General features: G+C 42.5%; 2 protein-coding genes across 2 annotated transcripts in view; one reads left to right on the top strand and one right to left on the bottom strand.

Annotated features, from left to right (window-relative positions):
• ALKBH1 (alkB homolog 1, histone H2A dioxygenase) overlaps window positions 1-12,046 on the bottom strand; it is a 33,531-nt gene extending 21,485 nt beyond the window's left edge. The window contains exons 1-3 of the mRNA XM_032287733.1: window positions 11,830-12,046; window positions 8,203-8,311; window positions 546-708 (exon numbers count right to left, since the gene is read on the bottom strand). Of these exons, the coding sequence (XP_032143624.1) occupies window positions 546-708; window positions 8,203-8,311; window positions 11,830-12,012 (455 nt within the window). The 5' untranslated portion in view covers window positions 12,013-12,046. The remainder of the gene's footprint in view (window positions 1-545; window positions 709-8,202; window positions 8,312-11,829) is intronic.
• Window positions 12,047-12,058: 12 nt separating this feature from the next.
• SLIRP (SRA stem-loop interacting RNA binding protein) overlaps window positions 12,059-16,995 on the top strand; it is a 9,533-nt gene continuing 4,596 nt past the window's right edge. Inside the window, exons 1-2 of the mRNA XM_032287734.1 lie at window positions 12,059-12,212; window positions 15,152-15,210. Coding sequence (XP_032143625.1) covers window positions 12,116-12,212; window positions 15,152-15,210 — 156 coding nt within the window. The 5' untranslated portion in view covers window positions 12,059-12,115. The remainder of the gene's footprint in view (window positions 12,213-15,151; window positions 15,211-16,995) is intronic.

Raw genomic sequence — 16,995 nt, 5'->3', positions numbered from 1 at the left:
GGTGCCTTCATCTTTGCGTGTCCGAAGCCTAGCATCATGCCTGACACACTACTGACCCTCATTAAGTACTGGTGGAATGAATGAATGAATGTTGAAACATGAGGTGAAAATACTAGTTCTTCTCATGAGAAACAACTATCATAAAACAGCTAGTACCATTAAATCCATCTAAGAGAGTAGAAGCAAAGAGCTTTCAATGCTACCTTTCCTAGGACACCACAAGCCTTCAAAGGAACCCACTTTGAGTAGAAAAAATGGCTGAAGCTGAATGGACACGGATCATGTGATGATTAATGAGGATGAACTCAATATCTAAGCTATGATAAGCAAGTCTTTAAAATGGATCTCAATTTAATATAACTGTCAAAGCATCTGTCCATATGTTCCTGGGGAAAGAATACAATTGTGCTGTTTTTGCTTAGAAACAATGAGGGGAAAAAAAACCTGGCCAGTCACTTAAACCGCATTGTTATAGAACAGTTCCTTCAAATACTGTGATGATCTGAGCTGAGTATTAACATTTTATTCTGATCGACAAGACTTACCTCAGGAACTCTTTGCTTTGTTCCCACAGATCTTGGGTCTCTTCTTTAGTCATGTGTTTGTCCAGGTTACATACATTAGGTTTCTGGGAATATAACTTAAGGCACTGTTTCACCCAGTGCCACTGGTAACCTGGAAGGAAGGGGTTTGGGATAAAAATAAACCCTATACAAAAGATGGGCGGGAAAAAAAGAAGAAGGGGAAATTATCCGTCAGTTATTCAAATAATTTTTGTTTGTTGACATCATTATACCCACTATTTTGTTATTTTTAAAATTTAGTTCCCATTTTTTTTTGGTCATGCTTCAAGTTAATGAACAGCTAGGTTTGGATGAACATTAGACATCTACCACTATGCAAATGTGTCTGGCTTTCTGGGTATTCTCAGGAGAAACAAATATTCCACAAGGTTAACTGTGTTATTCCAAAGCAAACTTTAGAAATGGCAGTGCTAAAAGTACACCTCTAATTTTTATCAGGTCTTGCCATTTAGAGACATCCAAGACTTCTTTACTTCCCTATTTCACTTATTAGAGGCATGATTATATGAAATCTTATAATAAATTTTAACTAAAACAGATTTGAAAGTCATCATCTAATGAATGGCGTGCTGATTATTGGTCTATTTTCTCTCAGTTTCAAATCTACTCTTCTATATTTAACTTCATAAACATGGGGCTGAGACCCTGCCAACTCCATTTCTTATTTGCCAGCTGGCTCTCTGCTAACCTGTACCTATAAGGGTCACTAATGGAAGACTGGAGGGCAGAAGTTGGTTCTAATATAGTTTTTCCACATCACCAGAATTAGTCTCATTATGTGGTCTCCTCAGAAGTCTAAGCCCCAGTTCCATGTAGTCCCTCTTCCAAGCTTCTCAATATAGTAATCCCAAGCTCTTTTGTTGTTCCTCCCAGGTGTAGGGGTGATAGTTGCTTCCTGCAGTTACTGTCTCTGTAATATCTCTGTGTTTGTAAACAACTACAGCTAACACACAACTATAAGTGTGTTAAAGATCTCTGTGACCTTGACAGCAACCTAACCTCATTTTCCTCCTCTGTAAAAGATTAATAATAGGCCAGGTACAGTGGTTCATGCCTGTAATCCCAGCACTTTGGGAGGCTGAGATGGGCAGATTACCTGAGGTCAGGTCAGGAGTTTGAGACCAGCCTGGCCGACATGGTAAAACCCTGTCTCTACTAAAATACAAAAATTAGCCAGGCATGGTGGCAGGGACCTGTAATCCCAGCTACCTGGGAAACTGAGGCAGGAGAATCACTTGAAGCCAGGAGGCAGAGGTTGCAGTAAGCTGAGACTGTACCACTGCACTCCAGCCTCGGTAACAAAAACAGACTGTATCAAAAAAAAAAAAAAAAAAAAAAGAATTAGAGATTAAAGGGATTAAAAAAACCTTGTCTAGAAAGAAGGGGCAATAAAGACAAGTTAAACTCCTTTTTGAAGACCAGCTATGAAAGAAAATAAAAGCTTAGGCACAGTCATAGAAAAAATAAAGTTAAGAGAGGAGTTTTTGGTTTTTAAGGGCTGGCAAGACCTAAGCTTACAGATTGTGAAGAAAGAGCCAAGAGAGAAGAGCCAGTTGGAATCAGAAGAAATAGAGCAAGGTCTTGAATGCTGGAAGAGGTAAAGAAGGTGAGCTCAAGAGGGTAGAGAGACGGGCTCTGAACTGAAGGAATTCCTCTTCCTCTATGACTAGATGGTGGAAATGAGAACATTTGTTTACAAGTGTGGGGCCATTGGAAGCTGAAAGGGTTTGTGCCCAAAGGATTCAGTTTTCCCAGATAAACAGCAAGGTCCTCTCAGCAAGACTGAGCATGATTGGGGCAGGTCTTGAGTAACAAGAAGGAATCCAAGCAATGATATAAAAGACACGCATCATATATTAGTGTAATGTTTCCCTTGCAAAGGGATTTTAAAAACAGATGAACAGACTAAAAGCTTAAAGATTTCCGAGTTCAATGCTGACAATAATTTGAAGGTTTTCAGTTCCTGGTTGAACTCCAGATCTAGTCTAGACCAGAGGTTAGCAAACATTTTCTGTCAAGGACTAGATAGTAAAGACTTTAGGCTTTGAGGGTTATTTGGTCTCTTTATTTATTTTTTATTTTTTGGGGATGAAGTCTTGCTCTGTTATCTAGGCGCAATTTCTGGCTCACTGCAACCTGCACCTCCTGGGTTCAAGTGATTCTCCTGCCTCAGCCTCCTGAGTAGCTAGCTGGGACTACATCGATTTTTTTTTTTTTTTTTTTTTTAAGTAGAGTCAGGGTTTAGCCATGTTGGCCACACAGGTCTTGAACTCCTGGCCTCAAGTGATCCACCCATCTCAGCCTCCCAAAGTGCTGGAATTACAGGCGTGAGCCGCCGCGCCCAGCCTTATTTGGTCTTTTTAGCACTCAATTCTGTCACTGTAGCCAGAAAGTAGCCATACATAGTAAGTAAACAAAAAGGTATGGTTGTATTTCAATAAACTGTGTTTACAATAAAACTATAGTTTGCCAACTCTTGGTCTAGACTATTGGCGGTAACAATACATTTTATGGAAATATCCTTAGGGAGAATTACTACGGAAAGCAGACAGTAAAGACGCTGGGCTGGGAGCCTCACACAGAAACAACTTTGTTATTACCTACCTTTCCTCTCTTCTCTTTGGCATATGATTTAGACACAGCATAATGATAAAGTTTAATAACAGCTATTAACAATACATACATTTATTCCTAAGTTATTAATTACAGTAGATGCTAAAAATAACTAGATGCCTAGAAGGGTCAGCCACTGTGCTAGCAACCTTATGCTATCTCATTCATCTTCAGTAATTCCATGAAGAAGTTATTAATCCAGTTTTGCAGATAAGAGAACAGAAGCTCAGAGGGGTAATATGACTTCACTGATTCATCCCTCTCTCCTGGCCCATCACAAGGCTTGCACACATTTGGGATGAGACAAACAATCTGGGATATGACAGGCAAAGTTGGATTTGTGGCCAAGGAACATGCAAAACCAGTAAGCCCACACAGGCAACAAATCTATGCTCTTTGCGTTTAAATACTAGGCTCTAACCAAATGAATCTCTGAACATCATCAATGGTCCACTATCAGAATTTCAAAGAGATTTAAAACCACACACGATTCAGCTGAAAGGAGGTTATGCTGATGTAGAAATACATAGAATATAACCTGAAGATTCCTCTATCTACTAAATCTTACTAAAAGCACTTAAAATTCTATGTCTAGATTCTTGCAGATATAGAAAAAAAACATATAGACAGCTTAGAGATATTCAATGTGGACAGGTTCCTCATTGCAGCTGATTAATCCTGTTCTACCACTTAGTATTGTCAATAGCATATACTCCAAACTAAACCTAATGACCAAAGTCATTGACCTTTTGGCATCAAGGAAACCTCATACAAAGATTTTTACCTTTAAGCACTAATCTGATTTTTCATATCTTTTTAAAAGTAGCTCCTAAATACATTTGGATTTTATGTTTCATTTATAAAATTCTCCAAATAATTTGGGAGAGTGACAGGATCATCAATATTCTGGAAAAAGATAGGAACCGCCCCCCCCAACCTACCATCTGCTATCATCACAATTTCATGAAATAAATAATATTATAACACCCCAAACATATCAGACTAAAGGAATAATGCTTCTGGTTTAGTCCAAGCTTGAATGATGACAGGAAATTTAATCCCTCTTTAGGCAGTCCATTTCAGATAACTGTTGTCTTCTTATTATTGGGTTAAAATCTGCCTCCCAGCCAGGCACAGTGGTTCACGTCTGTAATCCAGCGCTTTGGAAGGCCGAGGTAGGAGGATCACTTGAGCCCAGGAGTTCCAGACTAGCCTGAGCAACATAGTGAGACCCCGCCTCTATAAAAAATTGGAAAAAAAAAACAAAAAAACAAAAAAACAAAAAAACAAAAAAAACAGCTAGGCGTGGTGGTGAAAGCCAATGGTCCGCTACTAGGGAGGCTGAGGTGGGAGGAACGTTTGAGCTTGGGAGGTCAAGGCTGCAGTGAATCATGATTGTGCTACTGCACCCCACTGGGTGACAGAATGAAACCCTGTCTCAAGAAAAAAAACAAAAAAGCCCCCAAATCTGCCTACCTTGTACCTACACGTTTTCCAGGTTAAAAAAAAAAAATTGGCCGGGCATGGTAGCTCACGCCTGTAATCCAAGCACTTTGGAGGCCAAGGCGGGCGGATTACCTGAGGTCGGGAGTTCGAGACCAGCCTGACCAACATGGTGAAACCCCATCTCTACCAAAAATACAAAATTAGCCGGTTGTGGTGGCACATGCATGTAATCTCAGCTACTTGGGAGGCTGAGGCAGGAGAATCACTTGAACCCAGGAAGTGGAGGTTGCGACGAGCCGAGATCAAATCATTGCACTCCAGCCTAGGCAACAAGAGCGAAACTCTGTCCCCCCCCCCCCAAAAAAAAAAAAAATCTGCTTCTCTATAATTTTCAGTCATTGATCTTGGATTCTGACACCTAGAGCAACCCCAAATCATTTTTATGTGCTTGATAAAAGCACTGACCTAAGCAGTTAACAAATACGTTAACATGTAATCCTCATAAGAACCTTGTGAAGTGGGGACTTTTTTTTTTTTTTTTTTGAGATGGAGTTTCACTCTTTGTTGCCCAGGCTGGAGTGCAGTGGTGCAGTCTTAGCTCACTACAACCTCCGCTTCCCAAGTTCAAGCAATTCTCCTGTCTCAGCCTCCTGAGTGGCTGGGATTAAAGATGCCCACCACCATGTCCAGCTAATTTTTGTATTTTTAGTAGGGATGGGGTTTCACCACAGTGGCCAGGTCTTGAACCTTTGACCTCAGGTGATCCACTGCCTCAGCGTCCCAAAGTGCTGGGATTACAGGCATGAGCCACCATGCCCAGCAAGTACCTTGTGACGTGGGTACTATTCTTATATATATTTTGCAGATGACAAAACTGAGGGCAAGATAATTAAGAAACTTGCCCAAAGTCTTGCAGTTAGTAGATGGCAGGGCCAGGATATAAGCCCAGGTAGCCTGACACCAGAACCTATGCCTTAACCACTGGTCTGCTTCCCACCACTTCTCGTGCAAGACAATTTTTCCATGTTTAATGCTGTCATGTTCCCCCGTAAGTCTTTTCTTCCCTAGATTCTGTTTCTTTTTTCCAGACCTATTTTCCTCTTGTTCAAGAAGATATGTCCTCACATAAGAGTGTACAGACAGGATGTAGTATACTCAGCTTCTTCAGATTAAGTAAGATCCAGAAGTAAATCCACAATCCTTTTGATCAACTCAGAGTAAGAAAAGACTGTTCTTTCCCATATTTTGGCCATTATATTTCTATAAAATATAGCTTATGGGGGAAAGTAAGTAAAAACTAAATAAACAAAATAAACACAGCTTACAGTGAGAGGAGAAACAGAATAAACTCTCCAAGGATATAGTGAGGCACCCACTCAAAAGATGTGGTTTAATTAAGCAGTAAATCCTAGAAAACCTCAGAAATCAAGTATAGCAGTTTTTGGACAATATGAAATCCAAGTGGGGTTAAGTTTGTGGCATGAACAATCTGTTAAGGGGAGAGAGCCTAGAGCAACAGAGAATCATGGCCTTAAAAATAGGTGCTAGAGGCTGGGTGCAGTGGCCCATGCTGTAATCCTAGCACTCTGGGAGGCTGAAGTGGGTGGATCACCTGACGTCAGGAGTTTGAGATCAGCCTGACCAACATGGTGAAACCCCGTCTCTACTAAAAACACAAAAAAGTTTGCTGGGTGTGGTGGCAGGTGCCTGTAGTCCCAGCTACTTGGGAGGCTGAGACAGGAGAATGACCGGGAGGTGGAGGTTGCAGGGAGCCAAGATTGCACCACTGCACTCCAGCCTGGGTGACAGAACAAGACTTTGTCTAAAAACAAAACAAAACAAAAAAATAGGTGCTAGAGCTGAAAGGTGAAGAACGGCCTCCAAGAACAAGACTGTTGGTGATACATGCTCTATATTTACCCAAACTCAAGAGGAGTCATGCTGTTATATCTTCCCATGCTATTCACAAGTATTTCAGTGGTCATAATGTACTAAGAGCTGTATGAAAGACTCCTGGCCACTGGTACAATGAAAACATTTCTTTTTAAAGATTTCCCTTACTTTTAACCCATATTTGATATCACAGGGCAATGTTAACTTTTACAATGGCCCCAGGAGCCTAGAAAAAAGGTTAATAACATTGACCATTCTTCACTATTTTCTTAATTTCTTTCTCTGTAAAATGAGCTACCCAATGTTACTAAATTAAAAGTTGCAGACGAGTCTATTAGAATTGTATGTTTGAGACATGGTCTCTGTCACCTGGGCTGGAGTGCAGTGGCATGATCTAGGCTCACTGTACCTCATGCAATCCTCCTACCTCGGTCTTCTGAGTAGCTGAGACTACAGATGCATGCCACAATACTTGGCTAATTAAAAACATTATTTTTTGGCCAGGCAAGGTAGCTCATGCCTGTAATATCAGCACTTTGGGAGGCCAAGGTGAGTGGATCACCTGAGGTCAGGAGTTCGAGACCAGCCTGGCCAACATGGCGAAACCCTTTCTCTACTAAAATACAAAAATTAGCTGGGTGTGGTGGCATAAACCTCTAATCTCAGCTACTTGGGAGGCCAAGGCAGAAAAATCTCTGGAGCCTGAGAGGCGGAGGTTGTAGTGAGCTGAGATTGTGCCACTATATTCCAGTCTGGGTGACAGATTGAGGCTCTGTCTGGGAAAAAAAAAAAAAAATTTTTTTTTTTTTTTTTTTGTAGAGACAGGGTCTTACTATGCTGCCCAGGCTGCTCACAAATTCCTGGGCTCAAGTGATCCTCCCAACTTGGCCTTCTAAAGTGTTGGCAAGGTGGTGTGAGCGATGTTCAGCCTTGATAGCAACAAGTTTTCTTTTCTTTTTTTTTTTTTTTTTTGAGACAGAGTTTTGCTCTTGTCACCCAGGCTGGAGTGCAATGGTGCAATCTCAGCTCACCGCAACCTCTGCCTCCTGGGTTCAAGCAATTCTCCTGCCTCAGCCTCCCAAGTAGCTGGGACTACAGGCGTGCACCACCATGCCCAGCTAATTTTTTTGTATTTTCAGTAGAGACGGGGTTTCACCATGTAGACCAGGATGGTCTCGATCTCTTGACCTTGTGATCCACTCGCCTCGGCCTCCCAAAGTGCTGGGATTATAGGCATGAGCCACTGCACCCAGCCAGCAACAAGTTTTAAGTTTTTATGCCATTTGAGAATGTGGCTACAGGGGCAATTATGAATTATTCATAACTATTATTTGACACTTATTACAATAATGATAAATTATTCTTCACAACATTTCCATCAAATCAGATGTTCAGAGTTGTGGCAGGGAGTCCAGAGTCAATGTTCTTATTTTTTTATTTTTCATGCCACTTTCAGCCACATTTGTAGGCACTGCTGACTCCTGTTCTATCCTTTCAAAATGGACATCTTAGACAACGTACAGTCTAGAATGAGTTTGGAAATGAAACATTTATCTTTTTATTATGTGTATCCTTTGTCTATTCACTTGCTCACAGTTCCTTCTTTGAAAACACAAAGACACAATGACTGAGTGATTTTGCCTTCTCTGAGGTCAGTTACACTCACCAGGATAGCCTTTGAGTCCATAGGCTTGCCACTTGCTGATGGGCTGAAGACCTGCTCTACGTGCATCGTGTTCACTAACAGAAGACACATTTAGCTGAGATGTGACCACCTGGCAGGAAAGAAACAGAACTTAAAGGGCTAAATCTATTTTGCAGGTCAACCCTGGGAACCTCAAAACTCCAAAGATATTTCTTGTATGAGGCAAAGCTAGTATTCTTGTTTTTTTAAGATACAGGACCTTGCTCTGTTGCCCAGGCTAGAGTGCACTGGTATTCATCATAGTTCACTGCAGCCTCAAATGCCTGGGCTCAAGTGATCCTCCTGTGTTAGCCTCCCAAAGCACTGGGATTAGAGGTATGAGCCACTGTGCCAGGCCAAAGCTAGGAGTAGTAAGTCTGGGGTTAATCTTAGCTCTACTGCTTACTTGATCTAGACATTTTACATGAGTCACTTAATGTCTTAGAATCGCAGTTTCTCATCTATGTACTAACAGTAGAATCACCCAAAGTTAAGAAAATAAGAAAATTTAAGCAGGCTAATTTGGGCTTTCAAAACTACTTCTTCCTATGACATCATACCTTTGCAACTTCTTATGGAACTGAATCATGAAAGGTGTTTGGTGTACTGAAATATCCTGAGTCACAAAGCTATTTACTTCAGATAGGGGTAACAGTAATGCTTTTGAGACACTTGTGTAGAGTTGGTATTTAAACAGAGCTATAAGGAACACCAAGCTGAAGACAGTGAGAGAATGAAAAGAGAAGGCTGGGGTCACAGTGGCTCACACCTGTAAACCCAGCAGTTTGGGAGGCCGAGGGGGGCAGATCATGAGGTCAGGAGTTTGAGACCAGACTGGCCAGCATGGTGAAACCGTGTCTCTACTAAAAATACAAAAATTAGCTGGGAAATCCCAGCTACTCGGGAGGCTGAGGTACCAGAATTGCTTGAACCCAGGAGGTGGAGGCTGCAGTAAGCCAAGATAGCACCACTGTACTCCAGCTTGGGGATAGAGCAAGATTCCATCTCGAAAAAAAAAAAAAAAAAAAGAGAGAAAAAAAAAAAAAAAAAAGAATTTAGTGTTTCAGGGGGTGATGTTTTTTTTTACATTAGTATCTAACGGATGGCTCATTACATTGGTTACCAGACCCACTACACAGTCACTGAAATAAAAACTTAGACAGCCAAGTGTGGTGGCGTGCACCTATAGTCCCAGCTACTTGGGAGGCTGAGGCAGAAGAATTGCTTGAACCTAGAAGGTGGATGTTGCAGTGAGCCGAGCTCATGCCACAGCATTTCAGCCTGGGCAACACAGTGAGATGCTGTCTCAGAAAAAAAGAGTGTATATATATTATATACATATATATGAAACATTCTCTTCGAAAGAGAATGATCTTTCATCCTATCAACTTCTCCAAGTCTGGAGATTTGCAAACAAAATATCAATAGTTCGCTGATGTATATATAATAAATAATAAAATAATAAAATGGCTATCTGAAACCCTCTGAAAGTACTGATCAGCTGAGTTTTCCAGGTACCTATGGGCTGATAAAACACCTTTTTTGTTTGTTTGTTTTGAGAGGGAGAATCTCGCTTGTTGCACATGCTGGAGTGCAATGGCTGACTTGGCTCACCGCAACCTCTGCCTCCCAGGTTCAAGCGATTCTCCTGCCTCAGCCTCCCAAGTAGCTGGGATTATAGGCATGCGCCACTACACCTGGCTAATATTTTGAGTAGAGATGGAGTTTCTCCACGTTGGTCAGGCTGGTCTTGAACTCCCAATCTCAGATGATTCTCCCGCCTTGGCCTCCCAAAGTGCTGAGATAACAGGTGTGAGCCACCACGGCCGGCCCAATAAGACAGATTCTTGCTCTTGTTGCCCAGGCTCCAGTGCAATGGCGTGATCTTGGCTCACCGCAACCTCTGCCTCCTGGGTTCAAGTGGTTCTCCTGTCTTAGCCTCCCTGGTAGGTGGGATTACAGGCGCCTGCTACCACGCCTGGCTAATTTTGCATTTTTAGTAGAGATGGGGTTTCTCCTGCCCGCTTCAGCCTTCCAAAGTGCTGGGATTACAGGTGTGAGCCACTGTGCCTGGCCAATAAAACACTTTTAAGCATTTTGTCATGATTTCTTAAATAGGCTGTACTTAATACTGCACTATAACTCAACACACTCTTAGAGGTGATGTTAGTGGACCTATTCTACTATATGCTAAACTGAACCACACCATGAGCTTTTATAAAAGGTTTTCTGCTTTCTCCCTTGCCAGACTGTTAACCACCACTTTCCCCACTAGTCCCATCAGCTGGCTTGTAAAGTAACTTCTCTTAATTACTACTTTAACCTGCTTTGAGCTAGGGAACTAAACACTGAAGCTTTCATGTACTCAACACAAACTGTATTTATTTAGTATTGTTTCAAGACCTGTACTAGACACACAATGGCTCATTCTCTGGTGGCTAACATTCCAAGTGTGTACATATTATGGTAAAATATAGGTAAAAGGAGCTGAATGAGGGTCTGAAGGGCTCTCCAGAGAAAAGTGTATTATTCTTGGGGTGTGGACTTTCTGTATTTTGACAACTCTATGACCATTTTTTTTTTTGCTAACAAACGAAGGTGCTGAAAAGCTGACCTCAAGTATGCAATCATTAACACTTAATACTATAGCATCCCAATTTTATCAGAGCTGTTAGGAAGCTTGGAAAGAATGCCTCATCTAGACATCTGTGGACAACAGCAAGAGAAAATTAAAGCACTGCATATCCTCAACGTTAAAGTGGATTGTAAAGAAAGGAAATGTAAATTGGACTACGATTTTGGTTCCCCCTGTTTTCCCTCTTACCTATTACGTTCCTTTAAAAAAATTTTAAAAATCTATATAATTGAGATCGGGTTATGAGACTAGCTAATTTTTTCTATTTTTGGTGGAGATGGGGGTGGGGGGTTGTCTTGCCTTGTTGCCCAGGCTGGTCTCGAACCTCTGGTTCAAGCGATCCACATGCCTCGGCCTCCCAAAGTGCTAGGATTGCAGGCGTGAGCCGCCACTCCCGGCCTGTATTACCTTTCTTAATCACCATGGGGGAAAGTAAAAAGAACGAACGGTGCCTGTACTCCATATATACTTGTCTGCCATTTATTTTCAACACGGAGGGATTCTCTCAGAATCCTTCAATGACCTCCTTCTAAAAGGCCCAAAGGAGAAGACAGGAACTAGTTTTACACAGCGGCTTAACAAAGAGCGCTGGATCCCTGCCAGTTCAGGGATTCCTCGGGAGTGGTTTTTTCAAGCGGCAGAACGCTTCCTTACCATCTACGAAGACTTTCTACGGGGTTTTACAAAAACTCAAACAGAAATGTGAGTAGACAGTTATAGGAAGAAATAAACACCGATTCCCAGGCTCTTTTGACAGAGGCTCCTGCCGGAAATGGCAGCCTGAAGAAACGGGGATCTCAACACTTTATTGCTAGTGTGATGGTTAGTGGGACGTTCAACTCCGCAGCCAAAGGAGGGTAGGAATCGTTCAGTAACAATCGGTCTGGAGGCGAAAAGAGGCAAGGATGACACGAAGCCCCTCCAAGAAGCGAGGCGAAGCGATGGATAGGTGCGCGCCCCTCCTCTCTATGTACCTTGTGGGCACCAGGACCCGTGTCATGAGCTGCATGGTCCGCCGAGAAGTCGATGACCCCTCCCAGGTCTGCGGTCCCGGGCCGGCTCTGACGGTAGAAGCGGAAAAGTTTCCGAAAGGCGTCCTCCCCAGGCTCAGTCGCCAGAGTCGCCACGGAGCCCACGACCGCCGCCATCTTCCCCATCTCGCGGCCTGTTCTGATCCGGAAGCAGATTCTCCCATATTCCGGATCCGGAAACTTTTTCTGGGCCCGCGACCCCAGCTAGAGAAGGCCCTTTAGTCTAAAGATGGCGGCTTTAACGGCCAGTGGTGCTGTGGCGCTGCGTAGAAATGTCAGCCGGCCGATTGCTTTTGTGAGAAAAATTCCTTGGACCGCGGCGTCGAGTGAGTGATGGAGATGTGGGAGATACGGAATTTTTAGATCCAAGTGATCCTCAAAGTTTATGCTTTTTACAGGGTACTTGTCAGCGTGGTGGCTGAATTAGGATACTGCTCCTGAGTATGCAAGTGAGCAGAAAGAAATTTTGTTTGCAATTAACCCTTTAGGGATGTCCCTTGAGCTTTTCGGGGCGTGAATGTACCGGCTTTTTTTTTTTTTTTTTTTTTGAGACGGAGTTTCGCTCTTGTTACCCAGGCTGGAGTGCAATGGCGCGATCTCGGCTCACCGCAACCTCCGCCTTCGGGTTCAGGCAATTCTCCTGCCTCGGCCTCCTGAGTCGCTGGGATTACAGGCACGCTCCACCATGCCCAGCTAATTTTTTGTAGTTTTAGTAGAGACGGGGTTTCACCATGTTGATCAGGATGGTCTCGATCTCTTGACCTCGTGATCCACCCGCCTCAGCCTCCCACAGTGCTGGGATTACAGGCTTGAGCCACCACGCCCGGCGTGGCTTTTTGCCTTTAGGAGTGATTTGGTGTGAAGGCTTTTTACTTGGAAACCCAGATTTACAATTTAGAAGGGATAATTTTCACTGTAGTGTGAAGGATGGAGTCAAGGTGGCAAGATTGTAGGCGTGGGGTAGAGCTCAACGGGAATTTCATTAATGTACTTAAAAGGTGAAGACCTGACTTTGGGCTATGGTAGAAGGAGGGTGGTCAGATCTTTCAAAAGCAAACTAGATGTCGTTTCGTGATGGCTTAAGTAGGGGGAAGTGTACGGAATAAGGGAAAGGAAGGAATTATAACCGGGTTTTTAGCATTGGTGAATGGCTTGTTTAGAAGTTAAGAGGAGCAAGCAGGCCACGGGAAGATAAGTAGTTTGAATGTGTTGAGTTTGAGAAACTCGTGAGGTTTCCATCAGGCAATTGGACAGAGGTTGTGTATCATTGTCGCTGAGAAGTGGACTCCGAAGACAAACTGTTGGGTTAGAATTCCAACTCGGACATTTAATCGCTGTATTACCTGAATAACTGAAATTAATATGGGAAAAGGGCCCACACTGGGCCACAGTTTATTCATCGATAAAATGGAGTCAATACCCAACTCAGAGGATTGTTGAGAGGATTGAGTTTATATGCAAACTTCCCAGATTTGTGTTAGATATAGTTTAAGTATTCAAAAAATGATAGTTATTTTCACGATAACCAAAGTTGCAGCTTATGGGAGAGGCCTAATCTGGAGATAAAGATTGCAATAATCCTGAAATCTCTCATCACCTTCGATTTTTGTCAGCTGCAGTTTTGAGAGAAGGTTTTTATGTTTGCTTACCAACATGTAAACAGTCGTGGTCGCTTTTTTGTAGATATTCATGTATCAGGTCAGCCCCTTTAAACAAAATGGAACAAGATTTAGTTTCTTAGTTTTTGTGGCTCAGATGTGAATAGTAGAATGGGAAATAGGTTGGTTTGTGCCCCATCTTTTAAACATGTGGTTGGTGAAGACCAAGCCCAGTAGTCTTCCATAGGCCCTGTGAAACTTTATGGAAAGGCTGAGGAGTTTCATTAGCGTCTTGCACATGCAAGTTTCCAGGCAATAAAGGGCTAGTTTAAAACCCTCAAAAAGAGTCAGCATTATGTACAACTTCGAAACAGTTTCTCTCTGTTGTTCCAGTGATTCAGCAAATATTTATTTGAGTATCTATTATGTGGTAGACATTGTTCTTGGTGCTTGCAGCTGTTTCTCCCTCACAGTTTTAAGCAGGTTAGAAAGTCGGTTACCTTCCAGAGATGGTTTTGAAATCAGTGTCTTCTAGGACTTTAATTATCTGGTATAAAACATATGTTTAACATTATTTTGTTCTCCAGTATCATATTCTGTGAGATCTTGATCTTGCCAGTTGGTTTGACTTACCATTAGAGCCCTTCAAAACTTAGTCTCTGTTGATTGTTGAAGGATTAGTGGACATTTACTATTTCATTAGCCAATATTGAGGCCCTACTGTTTATTGGTCACTGTAAACTTAGTGGTTTGTATGCTGAGGGAGCTTACAGTGTAGTAGTGGGGATGAAGAGACTTACAACAAATTTAGGCAGTTGTTGAATCAGTGAGGTTTTGGTGAACTAGGAGAACTAAATATTATAAAAAGTAAATCAGTGAAGTACAAGCACTGTAGTTCAGAAGAGAAACAGATCATGTAGTTTTTAGTCTTTAAGATCATATACTCTAATCTTTGAAGTCTCACAGGGCTAGTACATTGTCTTGTGTTACAGCAGGAGCCCAATAAAATAATACTCAGTGGATGTATTTGGTTTGGGTCTTGAAGGATAGTTATAATTACAAGTTAGGCAGGGGGAGATAGGATTACCAACATATTGAGGGGAGAGAACAACATATGCAAAGATGGGAATTCACGGGACAGATAGAGATGATTCAATTTGTTGTGCTAGAGAGTAACTAGGGGCCAGCAGGGGGAAATAAGGCAGGAAGGGTAGGTGAGGTCAACTTAACAAATTTTACTAAATTGTGAAAGAATGAAAGAACAGTAAGTTGGGATTTTATTTGGAAATCTTCAGTATAGCTGGAAACACACTGGACTGTAATTTGTCTTTTTCTTCTTTGTGATCTGCTCACAGGGATCATAGTCCACATAGCACAGTAACTAATATGATGAAAACACTCAATATTTGCTGAGGATGGAGACTGCAGCCAGCTCAACAACTTGTCAGTCCATCTCCCCTCCTCACCTCCTACCAAACCTAGTACATTATGGCTTTATAGCCAGTACCATAGCAGCTTCCTAAATCTCAAACCTTTAAGGAAATGCAAAGTAGTTCCTGTCCACAAGAAGTCTGGTGACCCTGGGACCACTTTTAGTTTCTATCTACAATCTAAGATAGAGAATCCAAAAGATAGTAACTATCAATATGTTTTCTTCTGCCACGCAGGTCAGCTGAGAGAACACTTTGCACAGTTTGGCCATATAAAAAAGTGTATTGTACCTTTTGTAAGTATTAAGAAAAAGGGGGGAGGTAGGGTTGGCTAATGGGTACAAAAAAAATAGAATGAATAAGATTTACTATTTGATAGCACAGCAGGGTGACTGTGTTTAATAATAACTTAATTGTACATTTTAAAATAACTGAGAATTTAATTGGATTATTTGTAAGTCCGAGGATAAATGCCTGAGGGGGTGGATACCCCATAAGTCAAAGGGTAAATACTTGAGGGGGTAGATACCCCATTCTCTGTGATTTGCTTATTTTACTTTGCATACCTGTATCAAAACATCTCATGTATTCCATAAACATATATACCTACTGTACACCCACAAAAATTTTTAAAAAGAAAAAAATAAAGCTTAAAGTTTAAAAAAAATTATCTATCTATGTATCTTGTGACACGGTCTCTCTCTGCCCCAGCAGGAGTGCAGTGACCTGATCTCACTGCAGCCTCTGCCTCCCAGGCTTAAGTGATCCTCCCACTTCAGCCTCCTGAGTAGCTGGGACTACAGACATGTGCCACCATGCCTGGCTAATTTTTTTGGCATATTTTAGTGGAGATGGCGTTTTCTGCCCAGGCTGGAACATTTTTTAAATTTTCTTTTTCTATTTTTTTTGAGATGGAGTTTTGCTGTTGTTGCTCAGGATGGAGTGCAATGGCGTGATCTCAGCCCACTGCAACCTCTGCCTCCCAGGTTCAAGTGATTCTCCTACCTCAGCCTCCCGAACAGCTAGGATTACAGGCATGTACCACCATGCCTGGCTAATTTTGTATTTTTAGTAGACACAGGGTTTCTCTATGTTGGTCAGGCTTGTCTCGAACTCCTGAGCTCAAGTGATCTGCCCGCCTCAGCCTCCCAAAGTGCTGGGATTACAGGTGTAAGCCACTGCGCCCAGACTTTTTTTTTTTTTTTTTTTTTAATTTAAAGAGACAAGGTCTTCTTCTGTCCCCTGGATGAAGTGCAGTGGTGCAATCATGGCTCACCGCAACCTCTGCCTCTTGGGCTCAGGTGATCCTCCCACCTCAGCCTCCTCAGTAGCTGGAACTACAGGCATGCGCCACCACACCCAGCTAATTTTTGTATATTTTGTAGAGACGGGGTTTCGCCATGTTGCTTATGCTGGTCTCGTCAAACTCCCGTGCTAAAGCCATCTGCCCACCTCAGCCTCCCAAAGTGTTGGGATTAAAGGTGTGAGCCACTGCGCCTGGCCTATTTTTATAGAGATAGGGGTCTTGCCATGTTGCCCACGCTGATCTTGAATTCCTGGCTTCAAGTAATCCCCCTGCTTTGGCCTCCCAGAGTGCTGGGATTACAGACTTGAGCCGCAATGCCTGGCCTACAATCTTTATTGATAACATTTTGAGTGATACTGATTAAAAAATAAAAAAGCTTTATCATAGGTATTTATGTTAGTTTTTTTGTTGTTGTATAACAAAATATCACAAGCATAATGGCTTAAAACACATATCTCACAGCCGGGCACAGTTTAGTTGGGTCCTTTTCTTAGGGTCACACATAGCTAGGTGTCAGATGGGGCTGTGGTGTGTCTCATCAAAGGGTCAACTGGTAGGCCAGGCGCGGTGGCTCAAGCCTGTAATCCCAGCATTGTGGGAGGCCGAGGCGGGTGGATCACGAGGTCAAGAGATCGAGACCATCCTGGTCAACATGGTGAAACCCCGTCTCTACTAAAAATACAAAAAATTAGCTGGGCATGGTGACGTGTGCCTGTAATCCCAGCGACTCAGGAGGCTGGGGCAGGAGAATTGCCTGAACCCGGGAGGCGGAGGT

Source organism: Sapajus apella, unplaced genomic scaffold, assembly GCF_009761245.1.
Source record: "Sapajus apella isolate SASKATOON/1434 unplaced genomic scaffold, GSC_monkey_1.0 scaffold20, whole genome shotgun sequence".
NCBI classification, from domain to species: domain Eukaryota; kingdom Metazoa; phylum Chordata; class Mammalia; order Primates; family Cebidae; genus Sapajus; species Sapajus apella.
Note: the sequence above shows the minus strand (reverse complement) of the source record. Positions and strands in the feature narration are given on the sequence as shown.